The 26,760-nt window shown below is 39.0% G+C and overlaps 2 protein-coding genes across 10 annotated transcripts in view; one reads left to right on the top strand and one right to left on the bottom strand.

Annotated features, from left to right (window-relative positions):
* The window catches only part of LOC140495845 (ecto-NOX disulfide-thiol exchanger 2-like), a 227,290-nt gene extending 221,493 nt beyond the window's left edge, over positions 1-5,797 (top strand). For all 9 annotated transcript variants that reach the window (XM_072595025.1, XM_072595024.1, XM_072595018.1 and 6 more), the window contains one exon: positions 2,103-5,797. In XM_072595025.1, coding sequence (XP_072451126.1) covers positions 2,103-2,240 — 138 coding nt within the window. In that variant the 3' untranslated portion in view covers positions 2,241-5,797. The remainder of the gene's footprint in view (positions 1-2,102) is intronic.
* Positions 5,798-20,583: 14,786 nt separating this feature from the next.
* LOC140495843 (uncharacterized) overlaps positions 20,584-26,760 on the bottom strand; it is a 34,747-nt gene continuing 28,570 nt past the window's right edge. The window contains exon 5 of the mRNA XM_072595006.1: positions 20,584-26,112. Coding sequence (XP_072451107.1) covers positions 26,023-26,112 — 90 coding nt within the window. The 3' untranslated portion in view covers positions 20,584-26,022. The remainder of the gene's footprint in view (positions 26,113-26,760) is intronic.

Here is a 26,760-nt window from a genome sequence, read left to right as displayed (position 1 = left end):
TGGAAAAGCGCAGCATCCGAGGTGACATTTCCGCCACCTCCAAACGGACCCCACCACCAGGGATATATTTCCCTCCCCACCCCTTTCCGCCTTCCGCAAAGACCATTCCCTCCGTGACTACCTGGTCAGGTCCACACCTCCCAACAACCCACCCTCCTGCCCTGGCACTTTCCCCTGCCACCACAGGAATTGCAAAACCTGCGCCCACACCACCTCCCTCACCTCCATCCAAGGCCCTAAAGGAGCCTTCCACATCCATCAAAGTTTTACCTGCACATCCACCAATATCATTTATTGTATCCGTTGCTCCCGATGCAGTCTCCTGTACATTGGGGAAACTGGATGCCTCCTAGCAAAGCGCTTTAGGGAACATCTCTGGGGCACCTGCACTAATCAACCACACCTCCCTGTAGCCCAACATTTTAACTCCCCCTCCCACTGAGCCGAGGACATGGAGGTCCTGGGCCTCCTTCACAGCCGCTCCCTCACCACCTGACGCCTGGAGGAAGAATGCCTCATCTTCCGCCTCGGAATACTTCAACCCCAGGGCATCAATGTGGACTTCACCAGTTTCCTCATTTCCCCTTCCCCCACCTCACCCCAGTTCCAACCTTCCAGCTCAGCACCGTCCTCATGACCTGTCGAACCGGCCTATCTTCTTTTCCACCTATCCACTCCACCCTCCTCTCTGACCTATTACCTTCATCCCCACCCCCACTCACCTATTGTACTCTATGCTACTTTCTCCCCACCCCCACCCTCCTCTCATTTATCTCTCATGGCGATTGAAATGTCTGGGCTATAAATTTATTAACGTTACAGGTTTAAATCTCTCTCCACAGAGTGGAGCTTCTGGAACTGTGACTTTAAGTCGCAGCATGTCATCAGAGGAGTTTTGGATTGAAGCCTGGTCTAAAGACGAATAACTTAGAATTAGGATGGCAAGTTGTCTATTGGTGTTCACAAAATTTGCAAGCCTCAGGCGATCAATCAACATTGCCAGAGGTAGGAAGCAATCCAACACCTGCTTTGTAACGGGCCAGGAGATCTTGCAAAAAAGCTGAGGAAAAATACTTTTTCTGGAGAGGGTTTTAAGGCCAACTATTGGAGGTTAGTTTGATGGAATGAACTCCTGCTTTGGCTTATGAACAGAAAGATTCTACGTAAAACTATTTTGTGATAATCACAATACAGCTCTTTGTAAAGGCAGACTGCTTCCCTTTTCTGACAGCAATATTTGGCCCGACAGACATCTTGATGGCAGATTTTAGAAATGTCACTCTTATACAACACAGCAGGTAATTTTCTGAGGCAATGAGACAGATTAGATTAAACATATTTTCTGGTTGTGCCTCTTTCCATACTTGATATGGGAATGCTTAATGTTGAAACTGGATACTTAAAGCAGAAGAATGTTCTACAGCAATGCTATCTTTCACCTTAATGATAAAACATCTGCAACGTGTTTTGTAAGAATTATAGAGTTTGTGTTTCTACTGCATTTTATAGGAACATAGGACTTGAGAACAGGAATAGGCTATTCAGCTCTTACAGCCTGATTTCATTGGACTTGTTTTATCAAAGACAATTCTTCAATATCAGTTAAGACATTTTGCCATGTCCATAAGATTGCAAGGTTTAATTATTTCTTGGCATTAGTAGATCCTAGTAGTGTTGCTGATTAACTTGAGTATATTTTTGGCACAAGTATTCATATAGGTCCTTGGGAGCGCATTTGCAATTGTGTGTAAAACCCCAGGCTGAAAGATGACATTTGAGTGGGAAAATTTAAGATGAGCCTGCATAAGACAAGTGAGTGAAGGTGGCAACACAGGGAAGTATGGGAGTTCAGCACTGCAAGGCACTGTTATCCTGATGGAATATATTCCTTGTAAAGTCAGTTATTGGCAATTTAAATTCATTTTTTGATTGAACTCATGAATTCTTCATGTCTGAGGTATATTGAGACCCTCTAACATCATACTATCAACTGAGTTGCTGTTTTACAGTCAACCTTTCCTCACTTTATTATCATGAGGGTACTATAGTTTTCTCATTTTTGAAACAAGTAACTGTCACTACTATCTGTTCTTTTTGTGCAGATCTCTCCCAGTGAAATAGAAGGTCTCATGTCAAGGCTTCAACATGTGTTTCAGCAGGAGATAACTGGCGTTGGTGCAAGTTTGGAAAAACGGTGGAAATTTGGTGGCTTTGATGGAATCAAGGCCCTCCAAAACTAATAACTTGGTGGTTACACACAAGATTACAGAACTACTCCATACTGCTGCATACTGTTACAATTAAGTAGACTTTTTAAAGAAGAAAATAGAAAATACATCATCAACTTGAGCAATATAAGCTGCATTTGGAAACCGGCTTAAGGAATTGTGTTTCTCAACCCCTAACTGTTGGATAATAAACTATGCTGTGCAATTATAGTTGGTGTAGAAAATGAAAGTAATATGAGCCAAATTACTGCTGAAATGTAAATAGGCTACAACTTAAACTGTGAAAAATCTACAAAGCATTCTTTTTTCCATAGTCATGGTCTCACATTAATCAGACCACTGTTTCTCCTCCATTTGAGCTAAATTATAAAGGTAATGCATCTTGCAAGACATTTGTTTTTGTTTTGCTGTCATAATGGGGTGTCTCCATATATCTTTAGAAGCTTGAAATGTTCCAGTTTCTCTCAGTTAAATGCTAATGAAAATTAAAAAGCGCAAGGTAATTATTTTGATCCATCCTCAAGCCCCCAGTTAAAAGGTTTTTTGAGAATCCACTGATTTTATTTATTTTACGCAATGGCTCAGTTCCAGTGTTTGAAAAACTGGCTGGTCCTTTCTCCATTCCCTTTGTCTCACTTAATGTCTCCTGAACATGGTTGTGCAAAGTCAGAAATTGGTCTGTAGACTATGGGAGTTCTACATTGCTCTCACTGAAATCCCTATCCTTTGTCATAGTTAGGATGGTGAGTTATGATGGGCTATTTGAATGCAGTGGGTACCTGCACTGAACTTAATTTTGTCTTTATGTAGCATCCCGTCAAGTGCACTTTTCAAATGAATCTACTTGGAACTTTGGCAGATTTTTCCAATTTCTTAGTTGGGTGACCAAAGTCAATTGAAACTGTCACTGACTCAGCTGAGATCAGCTAATCGATGAATCTTGGCACATTCTTGGTCTGTGCAGCTTCGTTCACCTTGCATGATGATAAATATCCATCATTGGATAATGTTCTGCAAATGCATTTTTGTCTATGGTTGAGTAAATATGTCAAAAGCAGCATTTGTTGAGACGTAATTTCAGGCTGTTCTTCCATCGTGTAGCAAGATTTCCGGTTGAAATTCTATTACATAAAAAAATTGGAACAAAAACATGGCGTTTATATCACCTGATCCTCTCTGATAAATGGAAAATGTCAGTTAGCATGTCATTCCATTTCTAAAGGTATGCAACTGCCATAAATGGATGGGTCTGATTGGGTTTAATATTAGCTACACGTATCTTACTGAAGATACAAAGGTAGCATAGAAAAGGCTGTTCCATTTTTAATTTATAAGATAAAATTAGGGCAGCATGTGCCAGTATTCATGTTTGAAAAGAAGAAATACGAATGTTGTTAACATATACATAAGTCTGAAGTACTGTACATTAAAGTAAACAGAGTTGGGGACAGAATTGTTTACATCTGTAATTTTTTTAAAAATCCCAGTTGCACTAACTTGTCTCTCAAATCTATCTAGCAGCATGTTTTGGACAATATATCTAGTTTGTACAAGCTCAGTTTCACTGTATTGATAAACGTTTTATTTTTAGAGAAATTATTTTTTACAAAAGTTTAATACTTGAGATAATAAGATGCTGAAAATTTGAAACAAACAAAAAACAAAATTGCTAAAGAAATTCAGCAGGTCTGGCTACGTCTGTGGAGAGAAAATCGAGTTAATGTTTCAAGTCCAGTGACGTTTCTTCATAACTGTTCTGAAGAATCAGTGGACTTAAATCATGAATGTTGTTTTTCCTCCATGGATGCTGCCAGACCTGCTGAGTTTCTCCAGCAATTTCTGTTCTTATTTGTTTTTAATACTTGGTTTTTATGTCACTGTTGTTGAAGATATAGGCATAACACCGATGGTTAGTTATATTGTAAGAAACTGAGAATCCATTCTGCTCTTATAGGCTTTATATCACTCCTATAAAAGGATAGACGGTAGCAGTTTGCTGCTCTTCTGATTTCAAAAGTCTGATCTGCTTTACTGTTGGTTGAAACAATGTTGTTTTGTGTGCTGTTGATTCATAATTAGAGTGCCAAGTTTTGGCACAAAATAATACTTGGAGCTGAACATCTCCAGTAAAGTATTCTATGTATTCTTTGGGTACAAATGATCTGTAGAATCTTAATATGCCATCACTGTTGTGATCTTTGAAGGATTAATAATGCGTAGTGTTTATTTGTATGTCTATTACTCCAGCGGTGCAAAATGAAAACCAAGGGATTTGAAAGTTAAGTAAATTACTTGAAGATTATTTAAGTGTATATATTTTTTGAGACTGAACTATACAGGCTAATGAGGTTCCAGGTTTGATCTGCTGTGTGCTAAATTGGTTAATTTCTGCTGGTTTCAGAGCAGCCCACATGGCTTTCATATCTCTGGGCTAGTGATCGGAAAAAACAATCAGCCTGCTCCTGATTGCTGCTTAGCTGAAACACGTACGAGATTACATATTACAGAAAAGCCAAAGCACTGAAATAGACTGTTTGTCCCAAACAATTTTGTTAGTGTATAAACTCTGTAAACCTCTTCTCAGCCTAATGACCTATTTTTACCTGCTCCCTGTTTGTTTCTCCCTCACATTGTGATTCCCCTTAATGTGTCAGCCACTTTTTAAATATGAGAAATGGAATGAGCTTTGCTTTATGCACCAGGTAAAGTGGTTTCCTGCCATTTGCTACCCAGCCTCACTTTTCTGGGTAATGTTTATCGCATAAAAATGTCACTAGCAGAAACTGGTAACCTCGTTATTTAGCTCTCTGCTCTTGTGAAGCCTTGCTATGTGCAATTTATTTGGCACAATTCCTTACAAGAACACCCCATACATAAATTAAAAGTTAATAGGCTGTAAAATGCTTCAGATGTCTTGTGATTATGAAAAGCATCATAAATACTAAATCATTCTAATTTTGAACAGTGACTACTTTGACACCACAGCATTCCCATTAGATACAGACATTATCAAAGATCTTTATCGTCAACAAAGGGGAGAAAATCAAAATAAAATTTTTTACTCAGCAACTGTATTGAATAATACAGTTGTCTTAATGATATTGTATTCAGTTTTTCTTAACCAAATTGTTTGTTTATAGTTATTAAATTAGCTTTTATGGGTGAGATTCCACAACTGAGATTTACCTAAGTTTACAATTGAGAGCTAATGTTATGTATAGATTGTTACTTCTAGATAAATTTATTGATTATTTACAACAGCAAAAAAAAATGTACAGAGAATTATTACTAATATTTGCAAGTTTCTGATCATTTTAGGAACACATTATGCATGAAAATAGAATGATCATTTATTCCCCATGGAATAAAACCTTATTCAACTGTCTGGGATACTTTGGTTAAACAGGTATTCTGTGTGTCTTGGCAGTTCTACAATTACATTTTAAAGCAGGAATAGGGATTATATCAGAGTGCGTTATGATTTTGCCGGATGTCCTAATGATTAGCAAGTTGTATTTCAGACCTGTTTTGTGATTTATTAGAATGGATTTTAATAAAGAAATTATTTAAATGGATGATCTCTATTTTGTATTTGATTTGAAAATTAGTTCCTTAATAAACTGACTTATGCTTTCAAATATCCTTATCAATACTAATTTAACAACCAATATAAATAACTCTAAATGCTGGAAATCTGAAATAAGAACAAAAGTCCTGAAAACACTCAGCAGAACAGGCATAGTCTGCAGAAGAGAAACCATTAAGGTTTCATGTCGATGATCTTTGATCAGAATTGGGAAAAGATAGAAATGAAGGAGATTTTAAGCAAATAAAAGTGGGAGTAGTGTACGGTAATACTGAACAATCACTGAGTGAAACATGGTTGCATAGATCAGAAGTTTAATTTCAGCAGTTGTTTAGAAGGTCACAGTCCCAGAGGGCTGCTGTGTCATTTCAGAGACATGACTGGTAGTGCTTTAACTATGGGTCTGACCTCAGCCATGCTGTTGGTATCACTCTATACCGTTGAGCTAACTGAGCTAACAGACCCCAACACTGAGCATGTTCACATGACTGCCAATATTTTTTGACAAATGTACACCAGTTTCTCAAACCAAAAAATAGGAACAAACAGCTTAAAAAGGCCTCAACAGAAACAACAAAACAAAGTTTCAACCTGTTTTCCAGCAATATCCTTTACATATACTCAATCCTATAAAGTGTTCCTCCTGAGTCTTTAATTTCTTACTTGACTGACTCATTCCAGGTTTGATGGCCAACGGACCTGTTCTAACAGATTGGAAACTTCTACATAAACTCTCATAAGTTGAAGACTTCACAAGCTAAAACCTGTTCTGTTAGACTTATTTTGAACTGGAATCTAATTCTTCTGAACTGGAATCTAATTCTTCTCAACTGAGCTCAAATCACTAGCTGCCCTGGTTCTCTTTCTTTTGCCATAAAAGTTCCACTTTGTAAACATATCAGTTAACACCACAGATATCTGCTTGACACTTGAATGAAGTGACATGCTTTTATTTTGGGAATTACGTAGTTTGTTAATTTTTTCAAATACATTTCTGATCTCTGTAAAAGAGCAATTCTTCACAAAATTAAAACCATTTACCTATTTTACTTGCACTTTAAAAGCCAAATTCCTAACATAATAATATATTGGACACCCTTATCCCATGAGGAAAAGGACAGAAGGGAAAAATAATCTGTATAGTTCTGATGTGTTCTCCTTTCACTTTAGTTAATGCTCTGGTAAATTACTTACCATAAATGCTGAAGTGGAGATGGGGATTGTGGGTAGAGGTGAATGTTTCATCAAAACTTTTATCTAAATTTCTAATAGTTACAGAATGAACAGATAAAATTTCCTCTTGTGGTTCACTAACCAGTTCTAAAAGGCCACCATATTCATACAGTCTTACCCTTCTGAATATCAACCATTTTTCTCTTTTTAACAGGCTAGTAGAACATTGGCTAGTAGTTCTTCTGAGACTGCATCACTTCCGCAGTACAGGACTGGATGGTTGCCCTAAGTCATGTCCTAGAATTCTGAGCTAGGGACCAGTGCTATCAAGTTGGCACAGAATTCAACTATAGTCAAGTGAAGCATATTTCTAAGATGCACTGATTTTTGAACAAGTATGATGGAAACCATTGCAATTATTAAACCATCAGTAGGCCATTTCAACAATAAAAGAGCTAATTCAAATAATCTGAAAAATGCATTTGTTCTAATTTTGGTTACCATAACGTCATTTTGAACAAAATAAACTGACATTGAATAGATTGATGAGATGGCTGAATGATTGTATTAAACTTGCAAATGTGTCATTAATGTGATAAAAGTCTTCACTAATGGGTTACTTCAGTTAAAAGAGATTGCAATATCAGAAATTTGCATTGTCAGTGAAATAGTTAAAATATAAAACTGCAGGGCTAATTAGATGCAAAATAACCAAATAATCAACTGGCTTATGATTTATTGCCATTAAACATAATAAAAAATTCTAAAGCGAAACTAGTAAAAGATAATGTCCTAGTTTCACAATAATGTTGAATAGTTTCTAACACACTAGTAGTTTATATCCACACAGATGCAAGATTGTTTCATTAATTTGGACGTGTATGGGAATTTTCCTGGAGGTGAAGAGGACCAACCTGGATGTGAGTTTGCAATAACAGCTAGCAGCTCAGAGAGCTAGTAACATTCTATCTGATCCACAATAATTGCACAAATCAATCTCTGGTAGCTTATGTAGTCAATGCCACCAAAACATGATTATCGCTCTTTATACCATTGCTGACCATAGAAACCTACTGCAAATTTTGGCTGTTGCACTTAGCAACATAACAAAAATGAATATTTTTCTCCAGTAAAATTGCCATTGTCCTACTGGACCAAAATGGTGTTCTCTCAATATATAGATACAACTGTTGTGGGTGAACCTGAGAGTCACCATGCCTCATGCAAGGTGAGAGGTTGAGAAGGAGAGCCCTTCATGGTTCAGATGGAACCCATATTGCTGGCATGATTCTTCTTCACAAACCAGTTGCCTGGCCAACAAAGCTAACATATACATAAGGATCTATCTGTTTCAATCAAGTCACTTTTTACATTCCTAAACTTTAGTGGACAACCCTCAGGTCAGCTCTCTCACTCTTGGTATTTATTCAAACAAGGTTTACTAGACACTTTCCAATGCCATCATGCTGTAAGGAGACCAATAATGTATATAGTACTCTATACATGATCTCATGAATGCCTTATATAACTTGAGCACAGCCTCCATACTTTTGTATTCAATTCTCCTTGCAATAAAATTTTAACATTGCATTTTGACATTTGTACACTAGGACTCCCAGATCCTCTGCATCTCTGAGCTCTGCAAGCTTTAAGCATTTAGATAAAATGCTTTTTGCTTTTATTTTTCCACTGCCAAAATAGACAATTTCACATTCCCACATTATTCTCTTTGCCAGATCTTTGCCCACTCTCAAACTACGTTTTATAGTTGGCTTATGTTCCTTTCACAGTTCACTGTCCTACCTTAGTGTCATTAGCAAATCGAGCAAACTTCATATGAATCATTTAGATAAATTGTAGAAGTTGAAACCCCAGCACTGATCCTTGTGGTGTGTGAAGGCTGGGTCTTTAATTTTTTTTTCAAGACTGAGTGGATATATTTTTGATAGACAAAGGAGTCAAAATCATATCAATCTTGAAGCTTGAAGAGCAAATTGCCTACTTCTAATCTTAGATCTATATTTCAGTGCTCCTGTGACAGACCCTTCATCCCAAAATCCAGCCTGAAGATTCTCCAAATTGCTTCCATTGAAAGTATGTCTCTCTTTAAGGTGACCAAAACTGTACACCATATTCTAGGTGTGTGCTCACCTACCATTGCAGTGAGATTTGCCTACATGTACACTACATCCCCTTTTCATGAAAGCTCAATATTCTCTTTCCCATCTTAATCACTTAGATGCTGATTTTTGTGTGTGTTCTATGTACAAGGGCATCCATGTTCTGCCATGTTCAGTCCCTACTTAAATAATCTGATTTTCTGTTTTTTCTGTTAAAACAGGCAACGTATTATTTTCCCACATTATACTCCATCTGCTTTTTTTTTGCCCACCTAACCAATTTGCAAACTATGTATCCTTCTCAAACTTGCTTTCCTACCTATTTCTTTTGAGATGCATAGCTTTTCTTTTCTGTTTTTCCAAATTTCTTGTCAAAAATAGTCTAGAATGTTCAAATGAGAGACATTCAGAAACTACTGACTCATCAGTTGCCATCCTTCCTTGAACAGAAATGTTAAACCTGGGGTTTTCCAATCTGCAGAACATCTTCCAGAATCTAAGCAACTTTGGAGGATTACAATATCCACTATCACTAAAACTATTTATTTTAAGACCCCAGGTCCAGGTAATAAGGTTCAGGGGACTTATCGGCCTTTAGTTCCATTAGTATTCTCATTACCTGATTTTCTCTAGTGATTGTGATATTGACAATATAAAAATATTTGTGAATTGGAGGAAGTGACATAGAGGACTAACTGCATATTTCCAGACAAATGTAGAATCTGACCTCACATCAGTAGATGATGAACAGCACTTGAATGTAGAAAAGAAGAATGTAACAAGGTGTGAACAGAAACCAGTGAATGATAATTTTCACTGGATTTTCATTTTCTTTCTTAATTTTTTTCTTTCACGGTGGGGTGGGGTGGGTGGGGAGACGCGTAGGGCAGTCCTTCTACATTTTCAACCTCCTGTAATTGGCTTTTACAGGCGAGAAGCTTATTGGAGGTACTGCTTAGTTATTCTATTATTCAAATTCTAATCGACTGTTTTTAAAGTTATGGGGTAGCAGGTCAACTCGGCCAAAAGGAACGTACATCTTGCAGTAAGTGTTCAGTCATGGGCACACCATGCATCCTTGATGAATGCATCAGCAGGAAGTGCAATTGGCTACATTAAGCACTAGGTTTTGCAGCATCTGAAGTCACTGTTGTATATGCCCAAGGGTAGAGCACAATGTAAACAGCATGTTTAGGGAGGTGATCAAACCACAACCTAAAAGTGTACAGATACAGAAATAGTGAGTGACTTCCAGCCTTTCTAAGAAAACCAGGCAGAGATTGCAGGAGTGTTCGGAGTTTATCTTGCTTGCTAATTGGTATTCCAATTTGGATACTGGTGAGCATGATGATTCCTCTGGACAGTGCAGCTAATTCAGAGGCATTCAGTTGTCAAAGGGCCCAGCAGCTGGGGTGCTAGGGTAAAAGATGTGCCGCAGGACCTTCTGTGGAAGGCCAATCAGCTAAAAGGCGTGGTCTACATCAGTACAAATGGCTTAGCTAGGAAAAGGGGTGAGGCCCTGAAAGCAAATTTCAGGGACCTAACTAGGAGATTAAAAGGGAAGACGTCATAAGCATTAGTTTCAGAATTACTCCTGGTGCAATGTGCGAATGAGCGTAGAAGCAAGAGAATTAAGTGATTAAACATGTGGCAGGAAACTAGATGTCAGATTTTTGGAGTGTTAGGTTTGGGTCTGGGGAAGGTGAGCCATGGACAAGCTGGTTGGTCTACAGCAGAAAAGGACGGAGATAAATATCCTTATAGGGAGATTTTTTTTTAATGCTGTTGGGGAGTGTTTGAGAACCTGAGGGCAAATTCAGAGGCTGAAATGTAGAGAGTGACTCTGAAAGACAGAGGAAACAGAAATTAAAAAGCGTACAGTACACCAATTTGATAGCAGTAGAAGATATGTAAACACAAGGAGTATAACAAATAAAGTTGGTGAGCTGAAGGACATGACAGCATGATATGATTATCTTAACAGAATTTGTCTTATGTCTGAACATAGAGTTTTCAAACAGGATAGAGATGGGAATCAAAGAGCTGGCAGTATGTCATTAATGGTTAAAGAATCAATCATTGCTGTGATATGCAAAATGAAGCATCAAATGAGACCATATGTCTGAGCCCAAAAACATGAGGGCAAGCACATAGCTAAGTGTGTACTATAGATTCCATGAAAATTGAAGAGCAAGAGGAGCAAATATGTGGTCAACATTGAGCGCAAAAGCAATAGGGCAATAATAGTGGTGGCTTTCAACTACCCAACTATCAGCTGAAATAAAACTGGGTGAACAGCATACAAAGCACAAAAGTTCAGTATGTAACACGCCCAGAGACAGTGTATAATTCTGTATTAGTCTTAGGAAATTTAGTTGGGCAGGTGAATGAAGTAGCAGTGGCTTACTGTTTTGGAGACAGTGCTCATAATGTACTTAGATTTAACATTATTACGGAAAGGGACAAAGATAGAAAAGCAGTGGAAGCTCTAAACAGGGCAAAGATACAATTTACAAAGCTGAGAGGATCTGTCAAAGGTGGACTGGTTACAGATACTTGAAGGAAAATCAGTGGGAGACATTTAAAAGTAAGATTCTACAGGCAGTGTAGACCTATCTATTCACATAAAGAAATAAGTGGTAACTGCCAAACCTGAAGTCATCCGGTAATCCAGAAGCATATAGATAAGGTTAAGATAAAGCAGAAAAATACAATTTATGACAATCCCAAAAGAAGTAACACTTTGGGACCTAAAAGGAATATAGAAAGAATGAGGTGAAGTGGAAAAGGAAATTAGGAAAGCAGAGTGGATATGAAAAATATTGCCTGGTAAAATTAAGGAAAATCCAAAGGTCTAAAGTACATTAAGAACAAGAGGATGACTTGGGGCTTGTAGGATTGAATTGTTTCTCAATAACTAATCACTTTAATATGATTAAGCAAATCAGGAATTCGGCTACATTGTCTAGTTGTGATTAATTGTTATACAATTCATTGAAGGAAGGAAGAAAATGGCTAGATTGAATGTTTTATTGCTGTTTTACGATAATATAAACTTAGGCTGACAAATGTGAAAATGCTTTCAAAGCAATTGTAACTTTTAGTCAAACAGTTAAGTTTTAAACTGAAAACTTAGTGCACAACAAATCAATGTGTATTGTTTGTATAGTTATTTTGAGCTTTTTTAATTTGAGGAATGAACAGTTATTATGAAGTCAAACATAACTCCTGTACTTAAAGGATGCTGATTGATTTTAGAGAACATTCAGGTATCTCTCTTTGAACATTTGGGATGACACCATGATCTAAACAAACACATCACTCAATCATTGGTACCATGTTATCTTAGTAATGATAAGGTTAGGGTTATGAGCTAAGAGGGACAAGCTGTTATATAAGGGAAAATCTATAAAATGATTGCACATTCAAGAATAAATGAGGAAACAAGTGATATTACAAAAATTATCACTGCCTTTGAAGAAAATAAGTAGAATGAAAACGCAAATACTGATCTCCTTGAAGGTTGATAAATTGTATCCTAGACTATTAAAGGAAGGTGGGGAGGATCATTTTACAGTCCTCAGTAGATACAGGTGAGGTATCAGGTGATTAGTGGTCAATGAGCATTGTATCACTAAAAATAATTATAGGTTGGTCAGGCTGATCTCACTGGTGGGTAAAGATAGACAGATAGTGTTGCTAAGAAAGCCCATATTAGTCAGGATTAGCCAACTTGGTTTTGTTAAGACAGGGTTGTGACTTGCACATTAAATTGAACTTTTTGAGGAAATAACAAGGATTAATGAGGGCAAAGCATTGAAAGTCAGAGTTAATAGATGTGAAGCTGGAAAAGCACAGGAGGTCAGACAGTACACAAGGTGCAGGAAAGCCAACATTTCAGGACGAAGGATTCATGCAGTGAAAGTTGTCTACATGATTTTAGTATGGCATTTAACAAGGTCCTATGTGGTAGACTGGTCAGAAAACCTGAAGGTCACCTGATACAGGGAAATGTGGCTTATTGGATCCAAAATTGACTCAGTAACAGGAAATAAATAATAATGGTCCATGAATACTTTTGTGAATAGAAAGTGATTTCCAAAAGTGTTCCACATGGCTCGGTGTTGGATCCCTTGTTGCTTGTGATACATATTAATGATTTAGGCTAAAAAGTTTGAAAAATATGATTGGGAACTTTGCAGGTGACCTGAAAATTGTTCATGTATTGGTGAAGAGAATAGCTGTTGGCTGCAGGAGAATATCAGTAGTTTGGTTGAAAGGGCAGAAAATTAGCAAATGGAACTCAGTTGGTAAAATTGTAAGATTATACATCTGGAGAGGCAAATACAGCAAGGGAATACACAATAAAAAAGTGAATAATGCCATAAGTAGAGAAAATGAGAGATATCATAGAATCCCTACAATTTGGAACCAGGCCCTTCAGCCCAACAAGTCCACACTGACCCAATGATGAGTAACCCACCCAGACCCATTCCCCTCCCCTGTTACTCTACATTTACCCCTGACTAATGCACCTAACCTACACATGCCTGAACACTAGGGGCAATTTAGCACGGCCAATTCACCTAACCTGCACATCTTTGGACTGTGGGAGGAAACCGGAGCACCCGGAGGAAACCCACGCAGACTCAGAGAGAATGTGCAAATTCCATACAAACAGTTGCCCGAGGCTGGAATCGAACCAAGGTCCCGGGCGCTGAGATCTTGGAGTTCACGTTCCCACATCTTTGAAGGTAGAAGAACAGGTAGATAAAGTTCTGAAGAAGGTATACTGGGATGCTTTCCTTCATTGGGTGAGGTTTTAAATACAAAAGTAGGGGTGTAATACCGGAACTATATTGGACATTTCATAGCCAGCACTGGGGTTTGTGTACAGTTCTGGTCACCGCATTACAAAAAGTTTATAAATTGCTGTCAGGGAAGTAGGGAGAAGATTGGTAACATTGTTTGCAAACTGCAGCATTGAGAAAAGATTAAATAGGTTAGGATCATTTTCCTTAGAGCAGAGGAGGTTGAGGGATGACTTAATTGAGGTATATGGGGTAATGAAAGGTTTGGATCGAGTGGATAAGAAAGACCTGTTTCTCCTAGAGAAGAGGTAAATTGTCAGGGTCACAGATTTATGAGACTGGTAGAAGGGTTAAAGGGGGCATGAAGGAAAAATATCTTTTCACCCACTTGGTGGCTGACTGGAATTTGCTGCCTGGTTCAGTGGGTGAGCCAGAAACCTTCAATTAATTTCATTGAGAAACCTGAAGCACTGTAACCTATCAGAATACAGACCAGGTGGTGGAAATGGAATTAGAATGGGTGGCTAACTGCCTCTGTTGGGACAGGTAGCAATGTAATGCTGCGAAAAGAGACCACAAGTGGAAAGTGGAGAAGAGAATTGATAATTAATGGTAAACACAACAGAATTCAGGAACCATACGATGACATAGTTAGAGGATATTGCTGGTAGAGTTTGACTGGGTCATCTCTGCTGTTGTTATGAACAATCCCAAAAAGAGGATGTCAACTTACTACAATTCCAGAGGTGAATTCCAGTTCCCAGACCATCCATAACCTCATCACCTCAGGGGATCTCCCATCCACTGCCTCCAACCTCATAGTCCCACAACCCTGCACCACCCGTTTCTACCTCCTGCCCAAAATTCACAAACCTGACTGCCCCGGCCGACCCATTGTCTCAGCCTGCTCCTGCCCCACCGAACTCATCTCTGCATACCTCGACACGGTCCTGTCTCCCTTAGTCCAAGAACTCCCCACCTATGTTCGGGACACCACCCACGCTCTCCTCCACCTCCATTGTTTTTGCTTCCCCGGTCCCCAACGTCTTATCTTCACCATGGACATCCAGTCCCTGTATACTTCCATCTCCCCATCACGATGGACTCAAAGCCCTCCGCTTCTTCCTTTCCCGACGTACCAACCACTACCCTTCCACTGACACCCTCCTTCGACTGACTAAACTGGTCCTCACCCTGAACAACTTCTCTTTCCAATCCTCCCACTTCCTCCAAACCAAAGGAGTAGCCATGGGCACCCGCATGGGCCCCAGCTATACCTGCCTCTTCGTAGGATATGTGGAACAGTCCATCTTCCGCAGCTACACTGTCACCACCCCCCACCTTTTCCTCCGCTACATCGATGACAGTATCAGCGCTGCCTCGTGCTCCCACGAGGAGGTTGAACAGTTCATCCACTTTGCCAACACCTTCCACCCCGACCTCAAATTTACCTGGACTGTCTCAGACTCCTTCCTCCCCTTCCTAGACCTCTCCATTTCTATCTCAGGCGATTGAATCAACACAGACATTTACTATAAATGTGCCACCCTCGTCAGGTCCACACCCCCCACCAACCCAACCTCCACTCCCGGCACCTTCCCCTGCAACCGCAAGAAATGCAAAACTTGCGCCCACACCTCCCCTCTTACTGCCCTCCAAGGCCCCAAGGGATCCTTCCACATCCGCCACAAATTCACCTGCACCCGATGTGACCTCCTCGATATTGGGGAGACAGGCCGCCTACTTGCGGAACGTTTCAGAGAATACCTCTGGGACACCTGGACCAACCAACCCAACCACCCCGTGGCTCAACACTTCAACTCCCCCTCCCACTCCACCAATGATATGCAGGTCCTTGGAGTCCTTCATCACCAGACCATAGCAACACGACGGCTGGAGGAAGAGCGCCTCATCTTCCGCCTTGGAACCCTCCAACCACAAGGGATGAACTCAGATTTCTCCAGTTTCCTCATTTCCCCTCCCCCACCTTGTCTCTGTCCCAACCCTCGAACTCAGCACCACCTTCCTAACCTGCAAACTTCTTCCCGACCTCTCTGCCCCCACCCCCACTCCAGCCTATCACTCTCACCTTAACCTCCTTCCACCTATCGCATTTCCAACACCCTTCCCCCGAGTCCCTCCTCCCAACCTTTTATCTTAGCCTGCTGGACACACTTTCCTCATTCCTGAAGAAGGGCTCATGCCCGAAACGTCGATTCGCCTGCTCCTTGGATGCTGCCTGATCTGCTGCGCTTTTCCAGCAACACATTTTCAGCTCTGATCTCCAGCATCTGCAGTCCTCACTTTCTCCATTTCTGAAGCTTGTCTAGCTTCTTTGAGAAGTAGTTAAATGGTGTCTGTGTTTCTGGATTTGTCTTCCTGAAGGACAGTGTATTATCACACTGTAACGCACTGATACTTTAAATGCTTGGTTAAAGTTTTGAGCTGCTGTACATGGCCTTCAGCTTTTTAAGAGCATTTTGATGTTACACAAACCATTTTTTTTGTACCGGATCTGTTAGCAGCACAGATATGATACTGCAGTTTGAGACCAGATTTCAAGAGAAACCATTAAACACATGATTTTATTTTTGTGGGAATAGGGAACTGTGCGACTGCCTGTACATTTACAGCCCAGAAAGTCCTTGTCCTTAACCTAGACCTAGTACATAATCCAAACTAGGTCATGCGAGTCTTAGCTAATTCACTTTTTGCAAGATTACTTCTAGGTCACTGACTGTATTATATGGAAGAATAGAGCTATGGGTCTCAGGGGAACAGCTTCTGGGAAATAAATAGCAACATCCAAGATGGTAAAGACATACAGGCCCCCACTTTTGTTTTGAACACTTTGCACAATTATACCCTATAATTCCTGTGCTGACTTTTGGGGAAGGTCCAAAAGCAGGTTGGGGTTTCCCACAACTTGATAGGTTCTGCACAATCTTACTACATCCTGTGGAGCTGTAGCCAGTAACAATGCAGCCTGACTCAGACTTAGGTTTTGTATTTACTGACATGTCCAGCCATCGGAATTTGCCAATCAAACCACAATTCCCTATGATACCTTAGCAGTATTACTACCTGTTCATTTCACATCTGTGGGAGGTCTCCAATTCCTCATTGGTGTAGGGGGTGAAGTGGACTCGTCATAAATACTGTGGCTACAAGAGTAGGTTAATTGTTAGGAATCTTGCAGTGAGTAACTCACCTCCTGACTCCCTGAAGCCTGTCTACCATATGCAAGGTGCAAATCAGGAGTATGATGTGATACTCTTCACTTCAATGAGTGAATGCAACCCCAACATCACTCAAAGTTTGACACAATCCAGGACAAAGCAGCTGCTTAACTGGCACCACATCCACAAATATTTGATCCCTCTACCAATGATGCTCAGTAGCAGCACTGCATATTATCCACAAGTTGCCCTTCAGAAATTCATCAAAGCCTTCTTAGACAACATCTTCCAAATCCACAGCTACCAATTTTAGAAGAACAAGGGTAACAAATATATGGGAACACCACCACCTTCAAGTTTCCCTCCAAGTCACTCACCATCCTGATTTGGAAATTTATTGCCGGTCCTTAACTGCTGCTGGGTTAAAATCGTGGTATTGTGGATGTACCTAAATCAAATGGAAATCAGCAGGTCAAGATGACAGCTCACCTTCACATTCTCAAGTGCAATTGAGGGTAGGCAAAAAGTCTCTGGGTAGGTCTCATTAATTTGGGAAAGTGAAATAATTCTTTTAAACAGAGAGGCAAAACTGTACTTATTTGAATTTTTTTCTCTCAAATCGCTTGCCCCCATTTGCTCTGTTGTCACTTAAAATAAATTGCTGCCTTGTACTTAACACAGTTAGTACTTTACATACAATTTGTTTCATGGTGAATTTTTTTTATTGCAATCACAAATATACAGTTGCTAGCTTTCACATGTACAAAAATAGAGAGAAAGAATTGGAGTGTTTAATTTTGAAATCTGCTTTCCTGATGAGGAACTCAGATTTTGCAAGCTAGAAAGATGAATGAAAATAAATAACTTTGTTTTTAAAAAAAATCAGACTTTCAACTTTGCTTTTCACTATAGAAATTTTGAATGATACTGCTGAGAAACTGTATTATCCACACTCATTAAACCTCTCTCTCAAAGTTACCACTTACAAAAATTCCTACTAGCTACCTTTGGTAAGGTCATTAACTTTTACAATGTGATCCATTTTCATATAAATGCAACTTAGTGTCTGCATTAGAAGTAAGTGTAACTATAAAGACCACTCACCAACTCCAACAAGTAAAGAAAAATAGCCATGAAATACTATACTTCATACAGCAGGAACAGTGCAGTGCAATAGCAAGAGTACCCTCTGGTGTCTGTTATGATAATCAACTAATTCTCAGTCACATGAAGCAACCTGCTGATGATAGTTCATCAGTCAGGTTTCAATTGAATCATCATCTGGTGCCTGTGGTACAGACAGATGATCTGCCACTATTTCCTATTTATCTAATTATTTGGAATGAATTGCAAGTTTCTGCTGCTTGCAGTTGCATCAAAACAAACAAGTGCCTACTGCTGCCACCATTGCTCATTGCTCAGAATGTGGTCTCCTCTACATTGGGGAAACAAAGCACAAGCTGGGTGACCACTTTGCGGAAAACAATTTAACTGAACTGTGATGGAGTGAATAAGACATCTTACGTTGATTGGAAAATTACCTTTAAGTGCAAAAACTTATAAAATGAGAAAAATCATAACTTTCCAACTTGCACACATAAACAGAGGACAAAATGAAACTATTTGTGACATAACCTAGCTTTGAGTTAGTCTGGAATCAATGGCAAATTATTGAAGTGGGAAGTACAATCTGAGGACATTTTGTTTTATTCATTTGTGGCATGTGGGTGTCACTGCCTGATCAGCATTTGTTGCCTTTGAGAAGATGGTGGTGAGTGGTTCTTCTTGAACCACTGCCATCAACAGGCAAAGTAGCCGCCAATAAGGAACAGCAGGCAGATTCAGATCTGGTAAGTGTTGAAGAATATAAATGGGGACATTGTACTGAGTCTCAGTAACCTCGCATCTCACATGAGACTCAAGAAGGCATCGTTAATCCACAGAATTAAAATCTGAAACAAGGAGGCAAGCAATAATTCATTTATTCTCTCAAATTGTTGGAAATCTAAAATAAAAACAAGGTGCTGGATAAACTCAGCAAATCTGGCAGCATTTGTGGAGACAGAAACAAAGTTAACATGTTGAGTCCAATAGGGCTCTTTTTTTCAGAACAGATCAAAGTTGATATGCCTTATTAGCCAGGTACCCAAATGTCAGTGTAATGCTGTTCTATCAATACATAGGACAAAAAGAATTAATATCACAAGAAGTGCCCTACTCTGTGGGAATTAAGCAGCCAACTGTGTTCATGGCAATTAGGCAACTTTCTTCACCTAATAACAAAAACGAAACACCCAAACTTTCCTCATGACCACAGTAAACACAACAATGACAGCAGGCTGACACACTAAGATTTTCCTCAGGGATTCTCATGATTGGTAACATTAACAGGCAGATATTTTGTGGCGATCCTATTCAAATGACATAACAAAGGTTTCCAAACAAGAGGACTAGAGAGAAACTTCTTGTCAATAAGTCTGATGTCCTTATCATTTTAGAAAACATAAACAAGACCCTTTCTAACATGACAATGGGAACTCCAAATGGCACATGGTGAGTGATTGTTAATTGAAAATCAATGTCATAAAAATGTGTACAAAAATCATTAATTAGGTCTGGTAAATGTTCCTTTTTAGTTTAGCATTGCAATACTTTTACTCATGACTGTAAGCATCATTTTTGGTTAACAGGTTTATTGTGGGATTATCTGTACTGTCAAAATATATCTACAGCAGAAATAAAGCAAGTAACACAGTAGACTCAACTGAAGGAATTTCACGCTCTCAGATTAAACCAATAACTATTATACAAATTAAATACTCTTGGCTGCAGAATAATTTTTCCAAATGCAATGCTCGTCTTTATTAGAAGATTAAACATGCAAGATACAAAGATGAAAATCATTTAAAGTTAAATAAAGGTTACACAATGTTTTTGTCACATGATTCAAAAAGCCTGTAATTTTGATAATAATCTTTCATCATCGAGTTTTTTGAAGATTTGTTGCTCAGATTGAGTTTCTGGTTGTAGGTTTGGTTGCTGAGCTGGAAGGCTTACGTTCAGAAATTTCGTCACTATACTAGGTAACATCTTCAGTGGGTCTCCGGATGAAGCATTGCTGATGATTCCTGCTTTCTATTTATATGTTTGGATTTCTTTGGGTGGGTGATGTCACGTCTTGTTTTTTTTCTCAGGGGGTGGTAAATCAGGAGGAGAAAGTGAGGACTGCAGATGTTAAAGATTAGAGCTGAAAATGTGTTGCTGGAAAAGCGCAGCAGGTCAGGGAGCATCCAAGGAACAGGAGAATCGACGTTTCGGGCATATGCCAAGTGGTTTGAGTAGTCTGGCAGTCATTTCTGAGATGTCTTTGATGTAGGGAGAGTGGCTGAGGTTTCTGAATGTATTTTGTCTGCTTGTTTGGGTTTGTTGCTGAGAAATCGGTGAACTGTGTTCGTTGGGTACCTGTTCTTTTTGAATATACTGTATAGGTGATTTTCCTCTGCTCTGTGTAGTTCCTCTGTGCTGCAGTGTATGGTGACTGGTTGGAATAATGTTCTGATGCAGCTTCGTTTGTGGGTGTTGGGATGGTTGCTTCGGTCGTTCAATATTTGGTCCGTATGTTGTTTTCCTGTAGATGCTGGTTTGAAGTCCCCCATTGGCTTTTTGCTCTACTGTGACATCTAGGAATGGCAGTTTGTTGTTGTTTTCCTCCTCTTTAGTGAATGTTATGCCAGTAAGGGGATTATTGATGGTCTTGAAGGTTTCCTCAAATTTGTTTTGTTTAATGATTACAAAGGTGTCATCCACGTAGCAGACCCAAGTTTTGGGTTGGATGGTTGGCAGAGCCAATAGGGAACTTCAAACCAGCATCTCCAGGTAAACATACACAAACGAAGCTGCAACAGAACATTATTCCAACAAGCCATCACACACTGCAACACAGAGGAACTACGCAGAGCAGAGGAAAATTACCTATACAGTGTATTCAAAAAGAATAGGTACCCAATGAACACAGTCTGCCAATTTCTCAGCAAAAAACCGAAACAAGCAGACAAAACACACACAGAAGTCCTAGCCACTCTCCCCTACATCAAAGACATCTTGGAAGTGACTGCCAGACTACTCAGATCCCTTGGCATCATGGTAGCCCACAAACACACCAACACACTAAAACAGAAGCTAATGAACTTGAAAGACCCTATACAGACAAAAAGAAAAACTAATGTCATTTACAAAATATCATGCAAGAACTATAACAAACACTACATTGGACAAACAGGCAGAAAACTAGCCACCAGGAGACACTAACATCAACTAGCCACAAAACGACATGACCCTCTCTCAATAATACCCTTACATACAAATGAGGAAGGACACTACTTCGACTGGGACAGCAAATCCATCCAAGCCAAACAGAGACATGCACAAGAATTCCTAGAAGCATGGCATTCCAACCGGAACTCTATCAACAAACACATTGACTGGACCCGATTTACCACCCCTGAGAAAAAGAACAGAAAATTACATCACCATAGGAAATGACATCGCCAACCCAAAGAAACCAAAACATATAAATGGAAAGCAGGAATCATCAGCAATGCTTCATTCAGAGGTTCACTGAAGATGTTACCTAGTATGGTGATGAAACGTCTAAACATGAACCTTCCAGCTCTGCGAGCAAACCTCCATGCAGAATCTTTCATCAAAATATTGTAGGGAGAAAAGGGAAACAAAAAAGTCTAGATTCTATATCCTTAAATAAAAGTCCAATGAATTGGAATTTACAAATTAAAATTATGACATCTAATACAAGGTGTAATTGCTATCATGGTGCAGTAGAAAGTTTCCTATAGTTTCTATTCTTTGAATGTAGTTCAGCCTCCAGTAGAATTGCCATAATCCAATAGTAGAAACATGCTTCAGATATGACACTTTAAAACATTTTGCACTTCTGCACAATAAATCTTGCTTTGGTGGTGTTATTCACTACAGTGCATTCAAGATCAGTCTCAACCAGACACTTGGTTCTTTAAGTAGAATAAGGCCATCAGAAAACCCAAGCAGGTGCATGCAATATTAATTTGCACAAAAAAACCACCTGCAAGTGGAACATGATAAGGTGGCCAAGGAATTAATAGCTTCCACAAACATGTCTTTAACTGTGCACAAGTTGGCAGTCTCTACCAGGCATTCAACATCTACATTCATAGTTAATCTAAAATAAAGTGTGGGAGTAGGAGTTGAATATTAAGTTTAATCAGCTTGAAAGAAAGCAGTTTCAAAGTACTATTCATCGCAGTGGTTACCAAAACAAAAGTATAATGCTTTTTTAAAAAGTTAACCTATTTTTCTAATCAATCTGTTCAGCGATGATGTTACCCACCTCTGGAGGAGGTGGACCTCGAACCTGGGCCTTCCGGTCCAGGGGTAAGAACACTACAACTGTGACAAATAATGCTTTGATTTTTTTGCTTCATTTAACTATTTTTCTCATCAACCTTTTCAGAGATGCTGTTACACACTTCTGCAGCAGTTGGGCCTTGAGGTTTCAGGATAAGGGCACTACCACTGCACCACAAGAGGGATTTTGAAAGATTTATATTTAAAACCTATTTTCTAATCAACCTGTCCAAAGAGGTCAATACAGACTTCTGGAACAGGTGAGACTTGAACCTGGGCCTCTCAGTCCAGGGATAGGAACGCTACTACTGTGCCACAATTAGGCTCAAATATTGCTTGTGTTATTCTTCTTGATCATACAGCATCACCCATATAAATCAACAATCTGAAATTTGATTTCAATGGACCAATGATGGAACAGCAGCTAACATTTTGGCACTGATTACTAGACATTAATTCCACAGGATTTTTATGACTACGCCATTTGAATATTAATTAAGATAGGGTAATCGCACCAACCAGGGAAGACATTCATGAATCTTAAAAAAGTTAAATGAGGATTGGGTGGTGATTCACTTGAAGAATGAAAACTAAGCTTGTAAGAAAACAGATTTCAACTTTCCAAACTCCTATTGGTTCAGGATTCAAACCATAAATGGAAATTAATTGGTTAATAAGGAGTTTGGAGATGCTTTTCATGAACCTCAACACAAATTGAATGTTTCCAATTTGATAAACCTGGACAATTGACAGTTTATGTGACAGACCTTAATTAATAACATCAAGCTCGATTGATTTGGATGATGCACTTTACCTTAAAGTAGGATTAGATTTCTACATTACCACAGTAACTACTCCCCTAAAATACTTAATTGATTTCAAAACATTTTGGGATTTTGTGCAGTTGTCAAAAGTAATTTTTAAACATAAATTAGTTCTTAGTGTTGCCAGCCCAACAGACAAATAGTTTTCACATCCAGACAAACCCTCAAATTTCAAGCCTTTCTTTTATGTTGGAAAATATTCAGGTTTGGACCTCAGAGAATGTCATTTGGAGTGTTATTTAAATGGCAATGTTAATACATCCTGATTAAATGCAGGGATTCATGGCCCAAGTAAAAATGGTAAAAGAAACTAGTTTTTACGACTCAGTTTATCAAAATTACTATCGGTTCCCATAAATTGCAATACTGTAACTGATGCTACCGCCAGAAGCTTAGGAGAAAACTGTACTTATGGACCCAATATCCACTGAGAGATGGAAATCAAGCATTTAGGATTGGAGAGACAACAGGGAAGCACAGGTTTCATGCCTGCACAGTGATGATTGACACTGAATCGCACAAAGTATTTCAAGTAATTGAAGGCTCGATGTGCCACTGAAAGAGGCCGAATTTTGGAGGATTCCTAAGAAAAGAATAATGGCAAAAGTCAATGAAAGGGTTTGTCATCTGCCACCTCTCAAGTAGCAGGAGGGCTATAATGAGCTGTGGAATCTGTGCTGGAGCTGGTTCATGAAACCTTAAGTTAACCGACAGCAATATTTATCCAAGTCCTGCAAGGCACTCCCTTCAACTTTCATCAAATCTACTCCATTCAGAGTATTCCTCATCACATCACTTCCATTGCTTGGTGAACTGGTTTGACACCACTCTTCTCATCTTCAGTTGTTCACTCCTCTATTATTAATGCAAGGAACCCCAAGTCACACCCCATCTGACCCATTTCCTCAAAGGCATGCCAATCCTATTCATTGTACCTGGATTTTCAGTACATCCATCGACGGTACGTATTATTGAGAATCCCTCATGTCAGTTACAAGCTTCTGGCAGAGAAACAGTAGAAAAATTTAAGCAAGGGAACTGAAACAGATTAAGATTACTAATGCTGATCCCAGTACTTCAATAAGACCTCTTACATAAATGTACATGACCTAGTCATTCTCATGATGCAAATGAACTAGAATAGATAGTCATGGCAGGGATTGTTAAGAGAGTATGTTCCCCCTGAACTTTCATCCATAGTTCAAAGATGCAGAGACTGGAACCAGCAATGAAAGCAAGATTGCTTGACATAGCAACAATAGTGTGATGTACTGTCCACAATGGCAAAGAGAATGTAGATGTCTAATTCACCCAATGCAGAACAATGTCAAAGGGTTTCTTAACTCTACAATGTAACATGGAATATATGTTCATCAAAACCAGAATCAGATATTTGAATGATTAGTTGTTATCAGTTGCAGAGGTCTACCTATTGATTCATATGGCAGCTGAAAAGCCAAGTCTGATGTCCCCTGTTTCTGGAGAGAGGGGACGATGGAACATGCAAAATAGGCCTTTCTTAGGATACCTACACCTCCCATCCATTTTAACCCCTTCAAGCAATAGTTTCTAGATCTTCAAAATTGACAGGTTGGCTGGTTGCTAAGTGGATAATTCCACACTAGTAATAGGGAGGCAGAGGTATTGGTCAGTGTGTTTGTGTGTACAGTGTGTATTGGGCATCTATGCGTGGTGAGGGGTGTATATGAATAGAGGTGTGTATAGGTATTGGAATGAATTAATAATGGAGTTTAAAGTAGGTAAGCTTTTTGGCTCAAGCAGAAACTTCTCTACACCTCCAGGCAGAACAAAACATGCTGTTAGTGTATTTACCTTATGAATCTACCCTGCTAATTTACTTATGTCTTCCTGGGTTTTCGAGGCCCCAAAAATTGGTTTAAAAAAGGCACAAGCCACCTAAAAATCTTCTTCCTTTGCCACATCCTGCTTCCACTACAATCAGAACTGAATGGATTCTCAATAAATTGGTTGTGTTTGAAAATTTTCAATTTATAACTTCTCACCTGATCCAAATCCACTTATCTTAGGGATGAAAATTATCCCTTTAGTCTCATTGTTTAGCCTTCAATCTTATCACAGCAACTTGCCTGTGTACCAAAAACCTAAGACTCTTTGACAGAGTTGATGACTTTCAATAAATTTAATCCAACTTGATTTACGAAATCCATAATCTAAATTTTTATTCTAAAGAAGTTGTTGCACAGCTCCCACTTAGTAGGAGCTGTCTTTATTCCAACTTCATGCTCTCAATTTCTTTATATAGCTTGAGTAGAACTAGGAATCTTTACTAGTTCACTGAAAATGTAAAACATACTAAACATGCTAATAAGCTGAACAATACAAATAGACTTCTTCATAGTGAATGGAGTCATGGAGAAGTTAAAATTGCTTTGCAAAAAGATAATTAAGGTACCATGTTTACAGCCATACAAATAAGAATGACAAACATCTTTTTAAGATCACTTCTATGTCCCAGTCCTATAAACATAATGGATAATAAAAAAGGTAAAATACAACTTAGTGAAGTAACCAGCTTCCTCCTCTTGTCCACAATGGACAGCCATTCAATCTTCTCTTCCATTATCATCATCAGGTTAAGGTTGCCTTGATCCACTGTCCTGTTGTTCAGTAAGCAGGCATCAGAGCAAAGAAAAGCAAGCAACATGCGATAAACAATATATTAATATAAACTGGTCTTCTTCATGATTCGAAGGAACTCTTGTTCATTGACTTCCCCATCTCCATCTCGATCGGCTTCATCAATCATTTCCTGTATATTGACAAAAAAAAGGTGAGGCAGGATTTTTTTTTAATTTCCAAAGATATGCTTTGTTGCAACTTTTACTACAATTATAAGTGTAAAATTGTCTGTGAAGGAAGCTTGTATTCGAATAGAAAAAAAAAAGTTGAAAAGCTAGTTAATATTAAGATAAAAATTCCCTGATCAATGAGAACCTAAATCATGGAGATTAAGTAACTTAAAGGTGTTCCGACCTCCAAGAGACACATAACAGTGATAGGAGTTTTTCCTCTCAAAAATATTAAGTAGACTTGCTGCTAGAAGGTCCTCACCATATTTTCCATGAGACTAATTTAATATTCCATTTTTAGTTCTATACAGATTCACTGTGGCCATTCATCTCATTCATTGCTAACAAAGGACAGACAACAGCTTATGTCTGTTTTTATTCAGCTCTGGTAAAATTTTAGGAAGAATTAAGAACAACCTAACAATTTTGCACCAATTTCTCCCTCTTTGTCCTGAGAGGTCCTCGACTCCACTCACTACCTGCTCACAGTGATTCAAGTTTTGGCAGAGAAGGTTAAAAATCAACTTGATCCTCCCAGCTTTGGAGCAACTTTTGCTTAGATTCATACCCAATGGCACTAGTGCCAGTTGTGAATCAGGTTCTTATAA

Source organism: Chiloscyllium punctatum, chromosome 25, assembly GCF_047496795.1.
Source record: "Chiloscyllium punctatum isolate Juve2018m chromosome 25, sChiPun1.3, whole genome shotgun sequence".
In the NCBI taxonomy this organism is placed as follows: Eukaryota; Metazoa; Chordata; class Chondrichthyes; order Orectolobiformes; family Hemiscylliidae; genus Chiloscyllium; species Chiloscyllium punctatum.
This window is presented reverse-complemented; position numbering and strand designations above follow the sequence as displayed.